This window comes from Stegastes partitus, unplaced genomic scaffold (genome assembly GCF_000690725.1).
Source record: "Stegastes partitus isolate 25-593 unplaced genomic scaffold, Stegastes_partitus-1.0.2 Scaffold275, whole genome shotgun sequence".
NCBI classification, from domain to species: Eukaryota; Metazoa; Chordata; class Actinopteri; family Pomacentridae; genus Stegastes; species Stegastes partitus.
This window is the reverse complement of record NW_007578006.1, coordinates 45,029-67,611: the sequence shown is the minus strand read 5'-3', so window position 1 is coordinate 67,611 and position 22,583 is coordinate 45,029. Positions and strand designations below refer to the sequence as shown.

The following is a 22,583-nucleotide window of genomic DNA, read 5'->3' as shown; positions in this document are numbered from 1 at the left end:
AAAGATGTTAATCATTTGAGATGAAAATAAAAATAAAAAAATGTAATAAAGAGCTTCTAAAGGGGACTGGTGTCAGGGCGTAACCTTTCCTTATTAGTCCAATAAATATGCAAATGCTATTTATTGAGAAATATATTTTGTGATTCTTATATTTAATATTTTAAAGTACAACATGTTCTTGATCGATCGTGTTTGGGGCTTTTTTTTTTTTAAACAATGTTTTTTCGCCTTTTTCTGCCTTGTAAAAATCTCGACTGCAGCAACGCCTCACGACTCCTCTTTTTTTTTTTTTACCCACAATGCCGCGCGGCAGGGGTTGTCGTGTGTGTGCGCTGTCTGTGGTGCTGATGCTGCGCGTGCCTCTCAGGCTGCTACCATAGAGATCCACCCGAGCATCCTTCCGCGAGAGCTCCACAACCAGGAATCTGTTTTTCTCCTCCGACGGTGTGGAAATTCAGGATGTTTTCTGTCAGCAGCTCCGAGCTCCTCGATGTGTTTTTTAACCGCGACGATTCTTTAAACTAATTCAATCAGCTACGAACCGGAGACGCCGTTTTTTCTTTGGCTGTTTTTCTTTCCCGAGGCTCGTCCTCTCTCCGGTGCCGCCGCCTTGCCCCGCCGTCTCTGCCGCTCCATTCCCGCATCCTTTATGCACAGCACGCTGCTCCGGTCCTCCCCAACAAAACACACCTTCGTGTCCGAGCACCATGGCCCGCTCCAGCCGCTTTCACTGAGAGACATGGAAGCCAAGCAACACCCGATAAAGAGCCTGAAAAGCTACCCGGAGACCGGCGGCCGGAGTCTGGCAGCGGCCGCCGGAGGAGACGGAGGAGGAGGCGGCGGCGGTGGTGGTGGTGGTGGTGGAGGAGGAGGAGGCGGCGGAGGAGGGTATCGAGCCGGCTCCGCTGAAATGGAGATGGAGACGAAGATCCAGAAAGCCATCGACTTCAAGGCGGAGGGTCACCGATGCTACAAAGAGAAGAAATTTCGGGAAGCGATAGGCAAGTACCACCGGGCGCTGCTGCAGCTCAAAGGGGTGCATGTTGTCGACGGGACGACGGGCTCCGAGGTCAACCTGCTGAGTCAAGCCGCGGCCAAGCTGACCGAGGAGCAGCGGAGAGCCGTGGAGAGCACCGAGATCGAGTGCTACGACAGCCTGACAGGTGAGCGAGTTCTTCCCCCCCATACACACACACACACAATAAACACACAGAGAAAGACCTCGGCAGCCTTCAAGTACTGCTGACACCATTGTTCGTTCCGGTTCACTGGGTTCACACATCCAGCAGCCTGTGGTTGCTCCTGCAGGTGCTGGGCTGCTCCTGTGCACAGGCAGGTGAAATAAAAACTGGTGCTGCAGGAGCGCACAAATACATGATGATAAGAGTGCTGAGATTTTGGGAATAATAAAGGTTTTGACTAAGAGTGCATGACTTAACCCAGCTTGGCCATTTATCAGCCATTACAGAGAAATGTCAGCATGTAAATTGGCACTTTTTCTCTTATTGTTGCCATGCCAATTTCAGGCTTTTACACAACCTTTCTTTCCTGCTTCATCGCCCTTTCATTTGTTGATGTGGAGCTGTGTTGTGTAAGTGTGTAAAAAAAATGCCATAAATAAATAAAATCAGGGTCATGAGCTTCATGTTTTAGCACTTGTGTGCATGTTTTCATTGATGTAAGTTCTCAGCGCTGTTGTCTTCCCGTGTGGTCTGAGGAGAGGAGTGATGTAAGGCTCCTAGAGACCTTTACATCACTGTAGTATTTAGTACATTTTGTGACTTCACCTCAGTACTCCTGCTGTTACACAAAGCAAAGATCAAGCCGGCGCTCTGGAAGCAAGCCTATTAAACTCATTAACCTGAAGCTGTGATGAGTGACTAATGTTAGTATTGATTATTTTCTCAATGAAATGTTTTATCCTTAAAAATGTCAGAAAAACTGAACAATGACCATCAAGCCCGAGATTACGTATGAGGATGCTTTCCTTTGTCCGACCAAAACCCAGAGATATTCAGCTTTAAATAATCTTATGCTGCAAATCGAGAACTACAACATTGTTGGCTTTGTTGCTCAAAAAAAAAAAAAGGACTTCAACGATTAATCAATTACCAGAATAGTCACCAATTAATTTTTTAATAATTGATTTTAATCTAGATTAAGGAGGGCAGAAGCTTTATAACCAAAACAAAAATGGCTGTAAAAAATCCATGTCCAGGCACTCAAAGTGAGTTTAAAAGTAAAAGATCTTTATGTCAGTAGTCTAAAGATGTTAACTAATTCATTAATTCATCGACTAATAGTTACAACTCAGTTCTAACCTTCACTTTTTTTAAAAATACACTGAAAATTGAGTGCGATCATCTGTATTATGAGGAATTAATCTTACATGTTTATTATTTTTTTCTCGTATGATTGCGCAGAAGCATCAAAGCATGCTGTACTCGTAGTTCTCTTACTACCTTTCCCAGAGCTTTTGACTATATTTTGTGGCCTTCTGTGGTCAACCGGTCCACTAAAGCCTAAAAATACTGCATGTTTCTAAGGTCAGAAGTGACCTCAAGATACCATGACACAGCGATACTGAAATAAAGTCTTCTCTTGGGTATTGTTTCCCCTGTGCTACAGTGACAGAGTTGGAGGAAGATCATCAATCAATCAATTATCTATCAGCTCCTGTCCTTCACATCGGGGTGACTGGTTAATTAAGACAACAGCATAGTGAATTACAATAAACGCAGTACGTGTCAATATACTTGCTTTGATGTTAAGAAAAAACAAAACTGTGTGCAGTGTGAGGATGTAGATGCTGATGAATGTTGGCATCCAGAGGGAATTGATGGTGATGGTGATTAATGGTGCACACTGACACTGCATCAGTTCTATCACCTCACTTTTAAGGCTTACCTAACCTTTGGGAATGTGGTGATTTTGGGCCACGACGGCGGCAGCGGTGGAGATGTTGTGTCTGTCCAATGCTGCAGAGATGCACTGAAGGTCGCTGGCTCTGTCTGGAGCCCAAAGGAAAGGCCAGCGTGGCGTGAAGGAAAGATGGGGAAGGGAATGAGAGGAGAGAGGAGGGGGGAGGGAAGGAAGGAGCGTGAAACAAGGGAGGAAAAAGGAGAGAAGGAAGCAGGAGGTTTGATGACAGAAGGAGGGAACGGAAGTCATTTAGAGCAGAATAAGAGAGGAAAACCAGGCATCGAAAGGAAAAGCAGAGAGCAGTGGAACAGAAAAAGGGGGGAAGGGGAGGAGAGGACTGCTAGCACGCGACAGGGGGCCATATTTACCATGGCAACCATCGCCGGGCCTTTTCCCTGCTTTTGTATTAATACTGCTCCAGCCCTCCCCTCACTGCTGCTTCAAACAGGAGAGTGTGCACATGCGCATTCACACACATGTACACACACAAAGAAACTTCATGTCAACCTGTTCACAAGAGCTGCATCGCAAAATCTCCGCTCGACCATCTCTGATTTGTCAATATTTTTATAGATATTAATATATTTGTGAAGTTTTGCTTGATATATCTGTGAGATGTGATTTTGTGAAACTCCAGAACTCTGCTTGACTTGGATTAAACTATCTGCCAGTGTTTTTCTGGTACAACTTGTCTTATCGGCTCAATCAGTCGTGAAAGTTTGGCGAAAATACTTGTTTTTGCATTTTTGTGACCAAACATTTCAAAAAGTATTTAATATGCTTCGTTTTCTTTTATTGTGACGTGCAGCTACATATGATTCATAAACTATCACTAGCTGATTTCGGTATTATCATTTTTTTGTTAATTTGTGCTCTCAGATGGGACTTTTTATAATGGCATACATTGTTTTCCTCTTTCAACTCACAATCAGAGATTACGTGATCTGCCTGTATGCTTGTTGCAGATGCTAAATCAATTGTACGATGAGAAACAACAGTAAAACAATTCATAGTTTCTGAGACATCATTATAAAATATAGCCCGATTTTCTATTTAGAAAAAAAAAACGTGTTGAAAATTGGACTCAGAAAATATTTGATACATCAAACTAAACTTTTACAGATAGCATTTTAAATATCTTTAGTTTATGATTTTAAAAAAAACAAGTTTCAAGCTAATCCGAGATCGAGCAGAAGCCCCCCTGAGGAATTGAGAAGGAATAACTCTATATAATATATCATACACTAAATGTTTAATTCAGTAGTGAGCAGCATGCAGTTGTCATTTATTAAACATGCATCATTAAAAAAGTAGAGCTTTTTCTGTGGATGCATTTAAACACTTAGTTAAAGTTTTATTAGTAAATGTATGTAGTTCATCACAAAGTACAGCAACACTAATCTGTACTTTACTCTTAGAGGACAGTCTTCTAATAAAGACTTACGTTGATTGTAGAATATCACTTAGACTCGTATTCCTATTAAAATTCACTGGCGTTTTAATGACAGATGATGTATTCTCCACCATGTCACATCGGTTTTTTCCTCTGTAATTTTACTGTAAATCCCCACAAATCTCGTCTTTCTGTCATGTCGTGGTTTGACCTTATGACTATTACGCTGCATTAACAAATCCCATGAAAACTTTCCTTCTCTGTCTGTCTCACGCACCAGCCTGCTGGTTTCTACTGCATCTTTTAAAAAAAAAAAGCACTTCTCACAAACATAGAGCTTCATTTTTAACAGCTGGTTTTTGCCACAAGAGGAAATACTGCATTTATTTGGGACAGTTTTCAGCTGTAGATGAATACATATTTGATGTGCTTCACCATTTGGAAGGTGAGTCCTGGAGTGTGTCTATAGTGCCAGTTTTTATGGTAATGAAGGAACATGTCTCCGAGTGCAACGGCGTGACTCAGTGATGTGTTTTTCAGTAGTTTTTTTTTTTTTTCCAGCAATGAATGGCACAGAGGTAGAAGATATATCAGTCTGTGGTGTTGGTGGGCTCAGATTGTTGTCTTTTTTGTCTTCTTGTTTGTGCAGTAAGAGAAATTAAGTATTTAAAAGCCTTATTTTTTAATAAAGCTACACTCTGTTGTGACAAAATGCTCATGCTGAGACATCTCAGATCACAGCTCATGAGCCCAAATGAATGAAACAAAGAATACAAATAGATAAATCTCAAACACTTCCGGATATACTGTGAGTTTTTGACACAAAATTCTCACACTTTGCCATAAATATGGCTTTTGTTTAACAAGGTACCCTCACAGAGATCAAGGTCTTTTTTTTTTTGCAAGAGAAACCCAAAAGCAGCAGAGACAGTATTGATCAAAATAAATAACTTTTCATGGTATTCACACATGTAATATAGCAGCCTAAAACCAAACAACGAAACAATACAGCTGAGGTCACACAGCCACAGACTGATTTCACAGACCTCCCCTCAGTCTTAATTGAATTATTCTCACTCCAACTACCACTTTCCTTAGGTTAAGGCTCTCAGAAAATGTGATTTACTGTGAATTTAATAGTCAAAGTAGAGACTTGAACAGGTCACTGTGAGGTTATCGTGGTCCTGTTGTTTACCTGAACAGAGTTGGTGATGTTTTAGTGAAGCAACATAGAGATTAACTCTGAAATTGAAATCTTTTATTACCAGAATCATTACCAGTCGGGTCTTTGCTGTGCAGCTCCACCTGATCACCCAGAGTGCTGCCGGACAGACTGCAGTCACCGTGGTTATGAGCAAGGAGCTGCCGCTTGATTGGCCGGCTGTCTTTGGTTCTGACGTATGACAGTAGAGCAACGAGCGAGCAGAACCAGTCACACGTGTGAAAAGTGATTGCGTGTCAGCAGTTGTGTATGAAGTGCATCTATGCAAGTGTTTGTGTGCGTTTGTTTGTTTGTCTCTGTATTCACACAGGCCCGAGGTTCAGCAGCTGGCTGAGGGGATGTGTGTGTGTATATGTGTGTGTGTGTGTGTGTGTGTGTGTGTGTGTGTTTGTGTGGTAAGAGGGAGTTGCTCTCAGCGCTGCTTGTCCTGCCATTCTCACCAAACCCACTGCTGACATTGCTGATTTCGCTAAAGTGTGTTGGTGTGCGTTTGTGAGTCGATGCGAGTGTTTTCTCGTCTCCTTGACTTTGCAGCTTTTCCTGTTGTCTTTGTGTGTTGTGTTATTCCACTACTTGTATTTGACAGCCCGAGTTACAACAGTTCTTACTTTGAATTTAGAGGTTAAAACATATGAGTTTGTGATGAAATATGATGCATGATTTTGTTAGAAAGTATTTTTTTGCCATTTCACCTTTATTGAGAAACAGAGACATAGAGGAAATGTGGGGAAAGATAGAAGAAAGATGTCATGCAGTGAGGGTTACACTGGCTGAGGAAACCAGAGACGCACTGCTGACAGAATTATCACCCATGTAATATGTAATATGCAACAACTTGACTTCAGGTTGCCCCAAAGTTAGACCAATATGGTTTTTTTCATAACCAACTGATAAAAAGTAATCACAGAGACTTTCTGGAACCAATATATGTTTGCTGAAAAACTGAAAAGTCTTCATACCAAAACTTAGAACAACTCAAATTCCAACAAAAAAACTTTGTTGATTTGCCTTTGTGTATTTAGGCTTACATATAATTGTTTAAAATTAAGCTTTTCATCTTTTATTCTTCAGTGTTGATATGCTATTATTCGTGGTGTGTAGCCAATCATAGTGGTGGACGGTCACAGTAGTGTGTTTTTAGATTAATTTATTTGATCAGGAATATAACACTGATATTTGGAAATATGCAAAATTTTGCATCAGATATTCAAGCCGATGATCGGTTGACCCCTTACTTTTACGTTTATGAGATCAAATAAAATGGTTAAAACAGGCTCCACCACAATGACCAACAACATTAAAATGCTATCTACTCATTAACCAATAACATTATGACAATCACAGTGGCGATTTTGCTGTTACTTTTGATTAGAGCTGAAAGTATCGGTCAGTTAGTCTATTTGCCGATTAGTCTATTAGATACGGTCTGGCTGCGCCCCATTGTCATTCTGTTATAGGGGGGAAAGGGGCTCCAGTTTGTTTGTGTTTTTTTAAACCCGTCAGAAGCATCTTGCTAAGGTTGCAGCTCCTTCACAACAGTGATGGGGGAATGGTTCAGTTGGATTTGGTTGGACTGTGAATAAAATGGAAAATAGCAGGGCTGCCCTACTGGATGATCCAAGAGCGGTAGGTTGCTGTCTGGAGGTTGTTGTTTGTGTAGTGTAGGGGATTTTGGAAACGGTACCACACAGACAGACACACAGTCTACATCCAATAAGTCATACTGTTTCTTATTGACAAATAATTTATCAGCAATTATTTTAACTATGTTAACCAGAAAGCCCAAATATTCTCTGGTTTTAGTGCTTAAATAGTGAGGATTTCCTGCTTTAATTTGTATTTTGTGATGTTAAATTGAATATGTCAAGACAGTGGATAAAGCATGCAGTTTATATGCGTCATTTGTATTTTTGGGCAATAAAAATGATCCTGAGCTGAGGCCCTACTACATTCTTAGGTAGCTTTACTCATATTACTTTACTTCTACTTTTGCTTCTAGTTTACTGTTTTTCCATTAAATTAGAAGGTGCTTGCTACTTGAGCTTCTTCCGCCTTGTGTCAGTTCAAGTAACTTTCCAAAGTGCTGATCAACAGGGTGACTCTGACTGACACAAGCTGAGAAGATAAACGAGCAGACAAGAGACAACAAATAGAACGAGGAGAGACGAAATGCGTTTTTAGAAAAATTAAATATTGACAGAGTTGATTGTTAGTGAAAGAAAATCTGGGTTTTTAACATCGTACAGAGACGTAAATGTGGTTTAAGAGAAACAAGTATCGGCGCCAACAGTAACATCACCTGATTCTGTCAAACAGAATGACGACTGATGATGAATGTTCCATTTGCTGGCCTTGTTAAGGAGACCCCGAGTCTGTGCATCCCTGTAGGGCCGTATCTAAATGGGTTACACCACCACCACCACCACCGTCTGTGTCTGTCGCAGTTCACAGTGGTGCAACATGTTGGCCAGAGGCAGACTGCCTGCCAGCCCGCCTCAGCCATCCATCCATCCACCCACCACAAACACACTGTGCGGCACATACAGAAATAACAAATGTGACTGCAGTTTGTTTGCTCTTTTTCCCAATATCGATCACAAAGGAGCACTTTCGACAACAGGAGCAGCAGCTTCCTAAAAGAGACCAACTTCTACCCAGCAGTTGAGAAGCCTTCGTGTGTTTAAATCGGTTCAAACGTACGTCATGAATTGCGCAGAGAATAAAACAGGGAGTTGGATGGTGTGATCCTGTTGTGAGAGCGATCCGTTTGACTTTTCATTAACTCCTGCTCCCTCTGATCTCTGAAAACCTGCCTTTGTTCCTCCTGACTGGCTCAATCTGTGAATGAGTCATAAGTCACAGCCTCGGGAGAGACGCAGCAGGAGGGGACGACTCAAATTGTTTGTTTCGTAACACCAGCCACCTTTTTACAGTATTCAACTGCTGCGGCTCACAGTTGCTCTGCTTGCCACGATGACGATCCAGCGATTTCCAGACACTCGTCACATGGACCAAAAAAAAAAAAAGTTGAAGCATCCGTCCGTCCATCCTCTATACACCACTTATTCCTCACTAGGGTCGTGGGGGGGCTGGAGTCTATTCCAGCTGACTCAGGGTGAAGGCAGGGGACACCCTGGACAGATCACCAGTCTATCACAGGGCTACACTTAGAGACAGACAACCAAGCACACTCACATTCACACCTACGGACAATTTAGAATCACCAATTAACCTCAACATGTTTTTGGACTGTGGGAGGAAGCCGGAGAACCCGGAGAGAACCCACGCTGCACGGGGAGAACATGCAAACTCCACCCAGAAAGATCCCGGCTGTCCTAACCAGGACTTGAACCAGGGATCTTCAAGCTGCCACCTTGCAGCACAGCCCCAAAGTTAAAGTAATGAAAACAAAAACACAAGCAGTTTATTCAGCATTAAGAACAAGAGAGAAAATTGATCTTTCATATTTACATGCTGTAGCCATTAAGACATTTGCTGACGAGCTATGAGCAGCGCTTGAGCGAACGGTTTTTTTTCTTGTAGTTTATATCATCTCATGCTGCCTCGACTGTTTACCTCAAATAAACTCCACTTTCAGCTATAATTTCCTGTGCAGAAGGAAATGAAATATGTTAAATATAGCCGCAAGCTCTGATTGGTAGGATGCAAGCACAAACTGGCAGTGAGGTTGATAAGAAGTCTTTCAAAGCTGATATTAGCTGCTGATTTTACAGCTGATTTTAAACTGACAAAAAAAATCACAGATGTGAATGTGAATCGTGATAGTAACGTCCATATCTTGTGTCAGTGTGCATTCTGCAAAATTGCACGGTGCATTTTAAAAATTAGTTTCTTATGTTTCAACGACCACATGATTTCTTGTTTAATTGAGAGAATAATCACAGGTGAAAACAACTATTCCTGGACATGTTGCATTTTGTTTCCACACTTATTTCTACCAGCATAAATGCGGCAACTTGAAATTAAAGGAGGAAAGTGAACGCATTTTGTAGTGATGATAACCTTTCAGTCCTGTCGTGTCGTCCCTGAGGATTGAAGTGACTGTTCCTCCTGGAGGCTACAAGATCTAAACAATGTTCTTGTCAACTGGAGGCTAATGTGAGTTATGTTTAGCTGCGATAATGGTTCAAGCTCAGGGCATGTTATGTGGTGTGCTCGTGGTATAATAGACTGTAGTTGATCTTTGCTCCGTATGGATCCTCACCCACGGTTTTCACACATGTCAAGTGCAGATTAATTGCGCTGTTGTTTAATAATGTGAAATCCAGTTGTAATGACACTGTTAGTTTTTTGAGCAACTAGATTGGCACTTGTGGACAGCAGTCTTCTGCCACTCCCACAATTCTATAGAAAAGGGCTTCAGCTCCACATCAATATGTGTGTAACCATGCTCCACGTGTCCACCAAGGTTCCTCAAATTTGGCCAGTTAGTTGTTTCCTAATCCTGCTTACAGACAAACAGACAGAACTGAAAGCATACTTCTGCCTCTGCAAGTAGTGATTCCACAAATGTTGATGCAGAGTTGCAGTGACAAGATGCAAAGCAGTTGTGTTTACATGAACGGGGCAGGTTAAAAGCAGTTGACAGTGACAGTCATGGTAGTATTTGTCATACTCTTGTTTTTTCCTGATCCTGTTTTCATCCAATCTGTGACTCACAAACTGTGACATGATCTGAACCGCTTTGAGTTTCGTGATCCATTACATCCCTATAAGTACACTCAATTAAATTCATGCGATAATTGATTTTTTTAACTCCTTGTTTGCGGTAGAACAAGCTGTTAGTCTTCTTGCCTTTTAAGCTAATGTTGTGAACATGTAAACCAATGTTTTTGTTAAACATCCAGCAGACATGGAGCAACTTCCTTATTCATTGTGATGCCTGGTAAATGTAAGTCCAATGATCTTTGTCTTTTTAGCTCTCTTTTCAACTCCGGGGAGAAATATCCAGCTAGCTCTCCATCTGCTAAATGCTCATCTATATTCACCAGCTACTCACCTTCAGTTTTCTGCTCTTTGGTGCTGAGTTAATATTTTTTGCTGAAAACAGCTGCTAAAGCCAGAAAGGATGAGAATAAACCAATCAGTAAAGTTGTAAAGCCAAAACAAATAGCTGGATGATGCTCATGAACTACTCTACATTACACACAGTAGTTTTATCTGGTGTTAAAATTCAGATGAGAACATCTTTAATGACCATTAAAGGTATTTGCCATATTTCTGTTTCTTCCAAGCCAGTTTAGAATGCAACAGCTATTTGTGAATATGTGTGTCCCAACATGTGTCCGGTGCTCGGCCTTGGGGACATCTGACGGAGGCCATCAATGAACTTTTGAACCGTGACATGCAATTACAGACAGCATACTAAATTTAACGAGCCTTTAATGAGCCTGTTGGTGACATCAACATCTGTTACTGCTGGACCGAAAAGAAAAGCCCTGGCCTCTTTATGGTACATTCTAAAAAGTAATCCAAGCAACATATTTCCACCATTTAAATAAATGCATGGCTCCAAGATGGAAAATAAATAGAATTTACCCATTAAGGTGAACCTTACAAGATGCAGATGTTGATGGGTTTTGTTGACATAACAATGTTGGTAACTGCATGTGTAATATTTTGAGGAATTTAAGCTTACATTTCTGTGTCAGCTGATTTAAAACTAAATTCAAGTTGAGTTAATTTAATAGAATTGGCTTGATAATTACATTTTCTTCACCTTGAAGTCAGGATTTTAAGTCCTTTCTTCTACCTATTTTACATTAGAGCAACGTTTTTTTTTTTCAAATTTGGCAGCATGTGTTCTTATTACGATAATTAAATACATATCACATAAAAAATCCTTTTGAATGACACAAGAATACTAGTTGGAACAACTTATTTTTTTATGAATAATCAACCTAAAAACGTGTGTTTATGCTATTAATCATTAAGTGAACAACAATTAACAATATCTTTGACTGTGAAGGAAAGGCGAATTCCCTGAACTCATTGTAATTAGTTGGTTGAACATAATTTCATTAAAAGTTGTCATAACTCAAAAAGATTGACGCAAACTGTCATGTTAAGCTTTCTGACATTATTTTTTAGAGTGTACAGTTGTAAAACTTAAGGACATTGCTCTACTTCCTCAACACATCGCAGCCTCTAAGCCCAGTCTTGCCTCAGATTGGGGGAGGGGGGGATGCTGGGGCTGCATTTGAATAACATCAGTGATGTGTAACACCACAGACGGACTGATTTTACCAGTCCACAGCCAGAGAACAGTCAATGCCTGCTTACAAAAGTAGAATAGAGAAAAGAAAGAAAAAAAAACTCCTCCCTTTCATCTCCTGCCAGCTCAGTCACCAAGGGATGTGGTGGAGTGCATGAGATAAAGGCAGAAGAACAGAGCGAGGAGGGAAGGAGATGAGGAGAAGAAATGTAAGATAGAGGGGTTAAGATGGGGGAGAAGGCAGGCTTGTATAAGCAGCTGGGAGTGGACTTGAAAGGGAATAAATGCAATGTGCTGCTACTGTAGGAGGATGGAGGAGGAAAAGGAGAGGTGCCATGTGAGGGTTAGAAGAGGGGGGGATGGGGGGGAGGCTTGGTTGGTGTTTTTCCTCTCTCTGTGCATGTTCGTCTGCCATCGGAGGGGAGGCCAGGCCGAGCGGAATGTTGAGTGCCAGAGCTGCAGATGGCGGCATCGCCGTCAGCCCTACGACTGGCACTCCCTCTACTGTACCGCTCGCACTGTACCAAACCTCCGAATTACCTGCAGCTCAGAGATAGAGAGATTTGGAGGATGATGGGGGGGAGGGGTGAGTCAGCAGAAGGGGGATGGTGAGACTCAAACGGGGAGAAAAACTGGACAGAACTGTTAAATACGATGGGATTAGAAGACAGAAGATGGACTGTAAAGGGAGAGTGACATGCATGGAAGGAGAGGAGGAAAATGTTCGTCTCTATGACCTCTAAGTAGTGATGGGAGGGTTTTCAGAGCTGCATTTGTTTTGTTGGGGCTTTTTTTCTTCTTCTTCTTTGCACTGAGAAATCCAATTCAGACCAATATGATTTATATCACAGGCCTGACAGGCCCAGATGACTCCTGTCAAAACAGTAAATAAGATTCAGTCATTTGTCAGGGAGAAGAGGAAAACTGGGGGCAGGCAGGGGGAGATGGACAGCGAGACTGAGAGGAAGAGCCTAAAGTTTTGTAGTTTTATTGTCTTTTTTTTGCTGTAATAGCATTTACATTAAAGTTCTATAGCGTTAGAAGCGTAGTTGCATGCTTCAGTCTTCCAAAGAATAAAATTAAAAACAAAGAACAGAGAACAATGTGAGCGAACAGGAACATAAAATAGAAAAAAGTGCATAAGCCAACAACACAAACGGAAACAAAAGAGAAGTGAAGAAGACTGCAGCAGTACTTTGAGCTAAATGATAATGCCAGCTCATCGTGCTCACAGTGTTAAAATGCTGATGTTTTGCAACTTTAATGTTTGCAGTGTTCACCGTCTTAGTCTATTGTGTTACTGTGTTGCTAATTAGCACTAAACCCGATACACAGTGTCGTTTCAGATGCACCAAATGTGAAGTCTGATGTCCCACATTTGACTAAGATTCAGTGAAGTAAAACTCTGTATTATATATACTCTGTGCACACACCTCAGGGATTTCTTATATGACCATATGGGACCGTATGTTTGGGGTATGTGTTGTGCGCGCTGCTCTTGGTTCTTGAAATGTGATCTTCCTTGACGTGGACTGACAGTTGTGTGAAATAATGAATAAATTGAACGTGTCTGTCAAAGCTTTTTTTAGTCCGTAGTTGAAAGTCATGGCGTCAGCTGAGAGAGAACCTTTCCTGACACCCTCATAGAGAGAGAGAGAGAGAGAGAGAGAGAGAGAGAGAGCAAGTGTGAGAGTGAGATAGATAGAGAAATGCAGAATATTCATCCTCTGTAAGCCATCAGTAATGAGAATTTGCTGAAGCTATTTGCGCATATCTAACACCCCGTGCTCCAGTGGACAGTGCAGAGTAAACCAATTCGCTGTTTATATTTATCCGCAGAGCTCCGCGCTGATAAAAAAGCTATGCTGGTCGCTATCTGAGCTCTCCCTACTCGGCCTGCTCCGGCCTGACACTGAATGCTTTATTACATGCACTGCTAGGGGGTTGACATTGAAAACTTGTCCTTGTTAAACCCTGTTTGTGTTGGCGGGGAAGTGTAAAGGCAGCCCGTTTCGCTGATCCAGCACTGAGGGTCGTCCTCGGTGGAAGTTTACCAGATTTGAAATTTTGATAAAAGAGAAACAAAAATTTTAGTTAAAATTTGGTATTCAACGCAGCTGTGATCAATATCTTTACATTAACAGCAGATCAAATGAGCATATGTAGGTAAAATGGGTTTTCTTGTAACGATGAAGCAATAAGATAATTAGAGCCAAACACTGCAGTTCCCCTCAGCTTTAAGGAGCATTAAGCCACTAATGTATCCCTCTGGTTACAAGCGACCTGGCATTCATCCTGTGTAAACTCTCAGCTTGTTGGTATTTCTCTAACTTTTTTCTCTTTAATGTTGTTCTAGGGTGGAAATGTCAGAAATAATGCAAAGTTTTGTTTCTCTGTTTTTTACCTAATGATGTATAGTGACCTGAGGCAGCTATATAATAACTGATAAACAGTCTGCTGGGTGAAATCTTGTAGTTTGCAGTTTTATGTTATTGTGGTATTGTTGTCTCGCTGTTATAACGCTTGAACACAAACACAGTGATCAAGAATTTCATCCATTTGGCCATTTGTTACAGTATCATGATGGAGCTGGTTACAGATTGAACTCATAGCAGCATCTTCTTTGATAATGAAGTATTTTGATGACAGCAGCTCTGTTGATGAAGATTTACCTGAGGCTATACGGATGATAAAGAAAATGTGCTATTTGTGAATCAGACTGTTTAAAACCAGAACTGGAGCATGAAAATGACAAAGTCATGAAGACATAATGTGCAGTTCAATTATCCCAGACGAGGTTTGCACTGATGAGGAAATGTCATATTGTGACTTCAAGTGCTTCAACCCTGCTACTATAAATACACAAGCATCTTGAGTTTATCTAGACAAAAGGAAAGAGGTGCCACAACTTCCTTAAAGCTTATAGATGCTCTGAAGCAAGTTCAAACCCTCCCATAATACCTGATTTATCCATCCATGACCAACTGCAAAACAGTGGAGAGTCGTGCAACAACCACAAGCATGTGCTGACTAATTTGTGTTATGTAGGTGTCAGTCTGAGATAAGTTACAGTGTGGTACAAGTAAGAAATCATTATTATTATTATTATTATTATTATTAATAGTACCTAGACTTATATAACACTTTGATAATAAGCTCCAAAGCATTTTGCACAGTGTTAATTCAGTTTAGTAACATTTAATCAGATGAGATAGTAGATATCAGTCTACATGGAGGGATATTCTTTTTTTTTTTTTTTTAATTCTATGGATAAAATAAAGTTTAGATTAATATGGCATTTCATAAATAACAACAGCAGACTTTTTGTTTGAACAACACAGCACTTATGTGAGGGTTACCCTATCTCTCAGCACATAAGTTTCTATCCAAATGAAAATGACAGCTGTCAAAGTAAAGAGTTAACGTTCTTTTTTATTCTCTTCTGGTATATGAATATTGTATGTAGCTGGACCCTTTAACATAAATGGTAGAGCCAGTGATGGTTTAACAGTCTGTGTGGTAAATGTGATGGCAATGCAGTATTTATGTTACTTTATGGATTATTTTAGGTCACAAGGACTTGAGGTTTTCTTCATTTTTGTCTTTTCAGTGAGCAGTTTCAGTCACATGTTGCTTTTGTGTCACAACTAAGACTATTTCGACAGCAATTTGTACGTTTTGTTTGATGGGTGCATGAGGTTGTCCTAAATTTTTAAACAACTGAATGGAAATAGGCTGGAAGTTTTGTAGACTTATTGTTTTAATTTAATCTCACAGGTCTTGTCAGTTTGGTTTTCAGTTGTTTTCAGCACAAACAGCTCTGAAAACCTACTTTTCTCTTGCTCTTTTTTGTGCTTGGCACTGAATGCTACAAACAGTTTGGCCTAAGTCCTGATCCATATTCTGTGCTGCTGGATGATCTCCATAATGTGTTTTCCTGCAGCCTCGGTCCTAAGAAAGTTTCTGAACACAACTTGGCTGCCAACATGTGGCTGCTTCATTTTTTAGAAATGACGGAAGTGCATGCCTTAGCCATTAATTTACTACAGGTACTTAGTGAAAAAGCTTTACTACCTCACAGATTAAACCTGACTCCATAAGATTCGAAGCCAACCCATTTGGCAGTTTTCACTGTTGACCTTTCCATCTCTCTCATCCATCTTGTAACCACTATAATGCACAGAGGGTGTTTCTCAAAGCTCCTGTACACAGATTATCTAAACAACAGTGGAAAAATACGAGGAGTGCATGAAGATTGGCAAACACAGCCTTGATTTAACTTAACAATGTTTGACTTGAGAGTGTTTGGTCAGAGTTAATAGAAGCAATGTGTTTGACAGTAGATCTGCTGAGCTAAAGACAAGAGTCTGCCCAGTGTCACAGATGACATCACCAGTCAGATAATGGCCTGGCTCCAGGCCACAACAAAATTATATTCCTGTCAGGGAGTTCAACTACAAATAAAACCTCAATAAAAGTCTCTTTTATGCTGTATTAAATTGCACTTATCTACTGTTTGGAAGCCTGTTTTTACTCATGGTAGTAAAAGCAATATAGAAAGTCCCGGATCCTCATTTGGCCCACGGGCAATCAAGGATCAAATATATATCGGCTGAAATGAGCCAAATAAAATCATAGCAATGCGAACTGCTCTTCGTTTTCTCTAAAGGTATCAAGAAACCTCACAAAGACCCACCGCTCACATTACAGACAAGAAGTCACATCGAGAAATTGTCATGTGCAGTGGAGAGAGCTAAATGATTTCATCTTGGTGAAGTCATGGAGAAGATAGCTTCCTCACTTGTATAAATATTTAAGTAGATGAGCATTAATCCTGACTCAGCGACTATTTTAGGCGAGCGGAACAATGTAAGAGGGTGCAAATTGACAAAGTAAGGTAGAAGACAGGCGCTGCCGGGACATTTGTGATGCATGAGTCGGGGTTTGAGGACAAGGGTGTGTGGTGTAAGTGTAGCAAGTAGACATCTGCTCTCATCTCCTGAAGGTGGAAATCTCCTCCGTCTGGAGGAATATCAGAGCTTGAACAATAAACCGTGAGCGGAGTGGATTTTAGTGGCTTCTCTGGTTTTAAAAAGCCTCTCTCTGCACTTTGTTCTCTGTGAGATCTAACAGAATAATCTGGTTACTTGATTTCCCTTCACTCCCAGGATCAAGGCCCGTGGTGGGTAATCCATGCAAATATGTTTGATGAACCAGCAGTTTCCAGGCATGACAGGCTGTGTCAGTATTGTGAGGGAACCGAGGGGTTTCTAGAGGGGGGCACGACAAACGCTGTGGGGTTCTAAATACAAATCTAAAAGAAATATCTTGACATTTGGAATATGCCTATTTACTTTTTTCCATTGAAGCCAAATAAAACAGTCAATGCTACTAACCTAATTGATATATTGATTGACCAAACTTATCAGCTGATATTGACCTGTCACAGATATAGAAGTGTGTGGTCTAATATGTGTCAATATAAAACCCCTTTTTTTGTGAGTATATAGATGATAATGCCAAAAAAGATGCTACAAATGGTGTCATCTAACAATTTGTTAAGCAGAGCGGTTCCAAGTCCATTCTTTTCAATGCTAGCAGCTGTCTGCAGCACATGTAGCAGAGTGCCAGGCAATAGTATGGAGTCAAGTGGTGTCTTGATAGTAAGCAGCTTTATGTAAAGAATATCAACCCACGGTTTAATGATCAATATCAGAATTTTTTAGTCTCTGAAAATGAGTATCACCAATCGACCCTAAAAATTCCATATCTGCTACTCGGCATCATACACGTCTGTCCACAAAATGTGGAGCTAGCAGCTGGTTGCTTTGCTTAGCGCAATTCTGGTTCTGACCAGTGGTAAAAAAAAATGCTTCAAGCAGGTCGCCAATGGCACACGTCAATCAACAACTTACGCTTCAGTTTTAGTCCGACTGAACAAAAAAAAGATCATTATTTAGCATTACAGGCTTGAGTAGGTGAATTTTGTTTCCTTCTTGACCAAGCACCAACTTCCAGATTGAGTAATTAAGTGAACATGCTAGTGCCAAAAACTGCAGTTCTTTGAATGTCCACTTGAGGCTCCAAAAGTGTGTCAGTCCCCATAGACCTCTCTGTTAAAATGCCCAACTTTGCAACACAAAAAAACGTGTTTACAGCCTGGTACAAAAAAAGTTTTGGTCTCTATAGCAAATTTCTCACCTCAACTCCACCTCTGTGCTCTTCAGGAAACCTATGAGTGACATCACAAAATGTTTATCCATCTTCATTTACAGTCCAGTTAGCTAGCTAGCTAGTTAGCTAGATGTTTACGCTTATGCTGCACTCATGCAATGCAAGAGTTGAAAAAAATAGAACAGAAAAAAACTTATTTGTATGTACATGGGAACATTTATTAGACCAAAATGTTTTTCTGTTTATTCTTGCTGTTACCATTCAGTCATTCAGTTAACCTAAAGTATCTGTCATTTGCTGTGTCACATTCTTTAATCAGGTTGTTGACCAGTAAAATGAGATACAGACAACAGTAAACTTTTCTTTTTACCCCTTTTGCCCAAGACTATTTTTAAAATTTCCAACTGAAAAACATCCACAAGTGTCGTCACTAATGGTTCTACTCTTGGTAGAATTTTGGGCAAATTCAGGACAACCCTACTGAATTTGATGCAACAGAAATGAAGCACAACAAATGTTACATCAGTTTTAGCCATAGTCGTACCAGTAGCCTCCTCACCAAATATGGCAGACTTAATAAAATGACACCATGTTGTGTTTTAGTGAATGATGTTTGCTCTTAGTACACAGACCTCCATAGTGGAAAGAGTTATATTAGCTGCATCGACTGCAGTCTACTGTACAATACAGGACTATTGTGTATGTGTTAATATCGGAATTTATTTCAGTTGACTCTTTAGCAAGTGTGAGAATTTAGGAATTTCTGACAGCGACAGAAAAAACTTCCGGGGAGCTGACGTTAACATCAATTGCTCATAATTACAGTCCGAATAAAAAGACACGAACACAGCACAAGCCAAGTTAACAGGCTGCTGTGACCTTATATTGAACACATATTCATGAGAGTGGTATCGATCCTCTCATCTAACTTTTGGCAAGAAAGCGAGTAAGTGCAAAATGTTGAACTAATTCTTTAATCCAATAAAAATTCAGAGTGGATGAGTGAACTACCCTCATGTGATTAATATTTCTGTCCAAATCAAATCTCTTCTCCTCCAAAATCTAAAGAAATTCTCACCCTTTACTCATCTGTAAGGACGCTCACAGCGCCGTGGAGGCCTCCGACACACACATTCAAACAGGAGCCCTAAGATTGAGCAGTTATGAGGGTGTTTTTGACACCATATGGAGCTGAATTAGTCTTCCCGCCACAGTGACACACAATCAAAGCGATCATCTGCTCCGCTTGTTTAAGTAAAATGTTATTTGATGACAAGATGAGCTTTTAGCGTCTCCGCGTAATAATAAATCACAGCAGTCATTATGTGTATTTCCTCCGAGGGGAAAGGAGCCTATTTTATATTCCGTGTATCGCATTTTGAGTGATACAAGAGAGACACCAAACTTAGAAAAAAAAAACACCGTCTGCTGCTTTATGGGAGTGGCATTTTTTTTCAAGACTGTATTCAAAAACAGATAAGAGATGATCATATTAGGCTTTATTGATCCCAGGGGACATTCAGCATTACAGCAGGACAAGTGGACCAGACAGGCAGATAAGAACAGAATAGACAAGTGTAGGGGAAAAAAACTGTGAAACATGAGATTCAAAATCAAAACTAAACAAAGAGAGACAAGTTGCAGAAAAGAAAAAGGGGATCTACAGGCAAAGAAAGGGGCTGAAACGACAGATGATTGTGAGAAAACTAGAAAAACTAGATGCATATACCAGTGAATTCTCCTGTCCCAACTGGCAGGGAACGTTCCCACAACATTCACTAACAGCACCTACAAATTTTAATGATTTTTTGAGAGAAACTGTTTTAATCAAATGTTTGTGTTCCATGGTAGCAAAGGAGAAACGTTTTCAAACTATCATATAAAAAAAAAAAAGTTTTCCAGATGTTATCGAGGCCTCAGATGATTTTTATAAAACATCTGTGTCACGTGAAATACTAACAAAGTTGGAACATTCTCTCTGCAATGTTCTGAGTATGTTTTGGGGATGTTCTTGAGAACACATTATAGAACGTTCTTCTATAAAACATTTTCACAATGTTCTATGATAGCAAATAAAGATTGTTCTCAAACCAGCATTCAAAAGATGTTTTCCCAATGTTCTCAAGACCTCAAAAAAAAAGTATTAATTAAGTTTTATAACGTTCCTGTAATGTGATATACTGAAGATGGAACATTTTGCCTTTTTGTTGAGGAAACACATTGTTGAACCTCTATCTATAGCATGTTTCCACAATGACAATAAATGTAACATTCAAAAAACGTTTTTAAGATGTTTTTCAGGCCTCAGACGACAGAATTTTCTTTTTGTGTGTTCCTGTCATGAGATTTATCAACAAAGGCGGAACATTATGGCTGCAATGTTCTGAGGACATCTTGGGGATGTTCATGAGGAAACATAATACAGAACAATCCCTCTATAAACATTCTAACAATGTTCTATGATAACAAAGGAAGAATGTTCTGAAACTAACATTCAAAAAAATGTTTTCCAGATGTTCTAAAGACCTCAAAAGACAATATTTTTTTTAATACAGAAGTTTTTATAACGTTGCTGTAATGTGATATATTAAAGGTGGACCAATTTGCCTTTTTAACGAGAAACACATTATTGAACCTCTATCTATAGAACGTTTCCATACCGATAACAAATGCAATGTTCAAAAAACATTTTTAAGATGTTATCTTGACCTCAGAGGAGAGAATGTTCCTTATACAATGTTCCTGTAATGTGATATATTGACAAAAGTTGAAAAATGTTTTATTTTTGGGGGGATTTTCTTGAGGAACACATACAGACTGTTCTTCTATAAAACATTCTCACAATGTTTTATGATAACAAATGAGGACTGTTTTTAAAACAAACATTTGAAAAGTGTTTTTGAGATCTCAAAAGACAAAATGCTTTTATCCAGAATGTTTTGAAACGTTCCTGTAATGTAATATGTTAAAGATGGAATATTTTACCCTTTTGTTGAGGAAACACATTGTTGAACTTTTATCTATAGAACGTTCCCACAATGATAACAAAGGATGTTCTCAGCACAACATTTAAAAAACATTTTCAAGCTGCGACCCAGACCTCAGATGACAGACTTTCCTGTAATATGATATAATAACAAAGGCGGAACCTTATGGCTGCCATGTTCTGAGGACGTTTTTGGGATGTTGTTGCAGGTGGTGGCTTTTGAAGGCTCAGTAAATGCTCTGTCATGTCAGTGCAGGCGAGCCGTTGAGATAAAACGAGTCAGCCCATCCCTCTCAATAACAGCAAAAGGGCCTTCGCAAAAACGCTCTGGGTGGAGCTATTCTTAGTGGGACTCAAGAGGCCGGCCACGCTGTCCGAGAACCGTGACGTCAGCGTGCAGGACCAGAGTTTGCTCCAAAAATACGAGGCGGTTTCACGATGATGACTGCACACGGTTCATTTGAATCAGTCTGTTGCGTTTGTAAAGGAGAGGCAGTAGATAAAAGGTGAGAGGAGGGCACATTCAGGGGAGAAATGGAGGAGGGTCAAAGATGGAGGCTGCTGTGAAGCTATCTGGGGAAATGAGGAGTGTGAGTGATGGGTCTCTCCATCTGCCATTATCTTCCTGCAGAACTAATTACAAGGTGATGGACAGCAGACTAATCACCAGGGCCACCAGTGGCTCTAAATTAGCCGGATCGTGGTGTCACGCCTGGTGTGATGGAGAGGAGGAGAGGGAGACGGAGAGGAGGGATGCTGGTCCTGAGGGAAAAATGAGGTGATGTAGACAAAGAAAAGGCAGCAGGGTTAAAGCAAATTGCAGCAAAATAGGAAAGTGATAGACAAAGAGACACTTTCACAGTCACTCTGTCTGCTTCGCCGTACATTTATCTCCCTCCTCTTGTACCCCTCAAACAGAAATCCTACTATTGTCTTCCCTCGGCTGTTTCTTGACGTCGGTTCGTCAGCGCCGTCTCTGTCCTCCCTCGCCCCCTGTCTCTCTTGTCTTATTTCTGCTTGTCTTTTTTATCTCTCTCCCTCTCTTTTATTCCTCCCAGGCTTTGGTGCTCTGTCTGCGAAATGAAAGCGTGTCTCTATGCAAGCCCAGTCTTTTTTTTTTTTTTTATAAGACATGACGCTTCAGGCAAACCAGTGGGGCTCCTGAGCATGTGTTAACCACTCCCACTCAGCACACCTCTCCATCGACATTCAAGCGGTGGAAACACATGTCACGTTGAGGCAGGTGGACGCGGACGCATGAACACACACTTTCACACTCTCGCACTCGACAGCTGCTTTGCACCTGTTGCATTTTTTAAAAATCCGGTTGAGATATTCTAAATGCATCTTCGAATGCATTTTTCTCTTCCATTTTTTTTTTCTAATTTCCTGTGTTTTGTCTACTTGCGCCCCTCTTTAAATCTGGCAGAGAGATTTCTCAGAAAGAGGGAGATATTACATTGACACTAAGGCGTCGCAGCCTCGGCTCGTTCTTTTGTCCCTGTCCTCACATGACGCTCCTCATTTAGACGAGTCTGTCTGCCTGGTCTGCACCACTTGTTTCCTTTGTGCGGTCTCATTATTCGGCCTCTCTTGTTTCACATGTTCTCATAGAAATGCAACACTTTTTGAATAAAACAAAAACCACCAA

At 40.6% G+C, this 22,583-nt stretch overlaps 1 protein-coding gene across 1 annotated transcript in view; it reads left to right on the top strand.

The window, feature by feature from the left end:
* The first annotated feature begins 649 nt into the window (after nt 1-649).
* Nucleotides 650-22,583, top strand: part of ttc9b (tetratricopeptide repeat domain 9B) — a 34,191-nt gene continuing 12,257 nt past the window's right edge. The window contains exons 1-2 of the mRNA XM_008282515.1: nt 650-845; nt 897-1,163. Coding sequence (XP_008280737.1) covers nt 650-845; nt 897-1,163 — 463 coding nt within the window. The remainder of the gene's footprint in view (nt 846-896; nt 1,164-22,583) is intronic.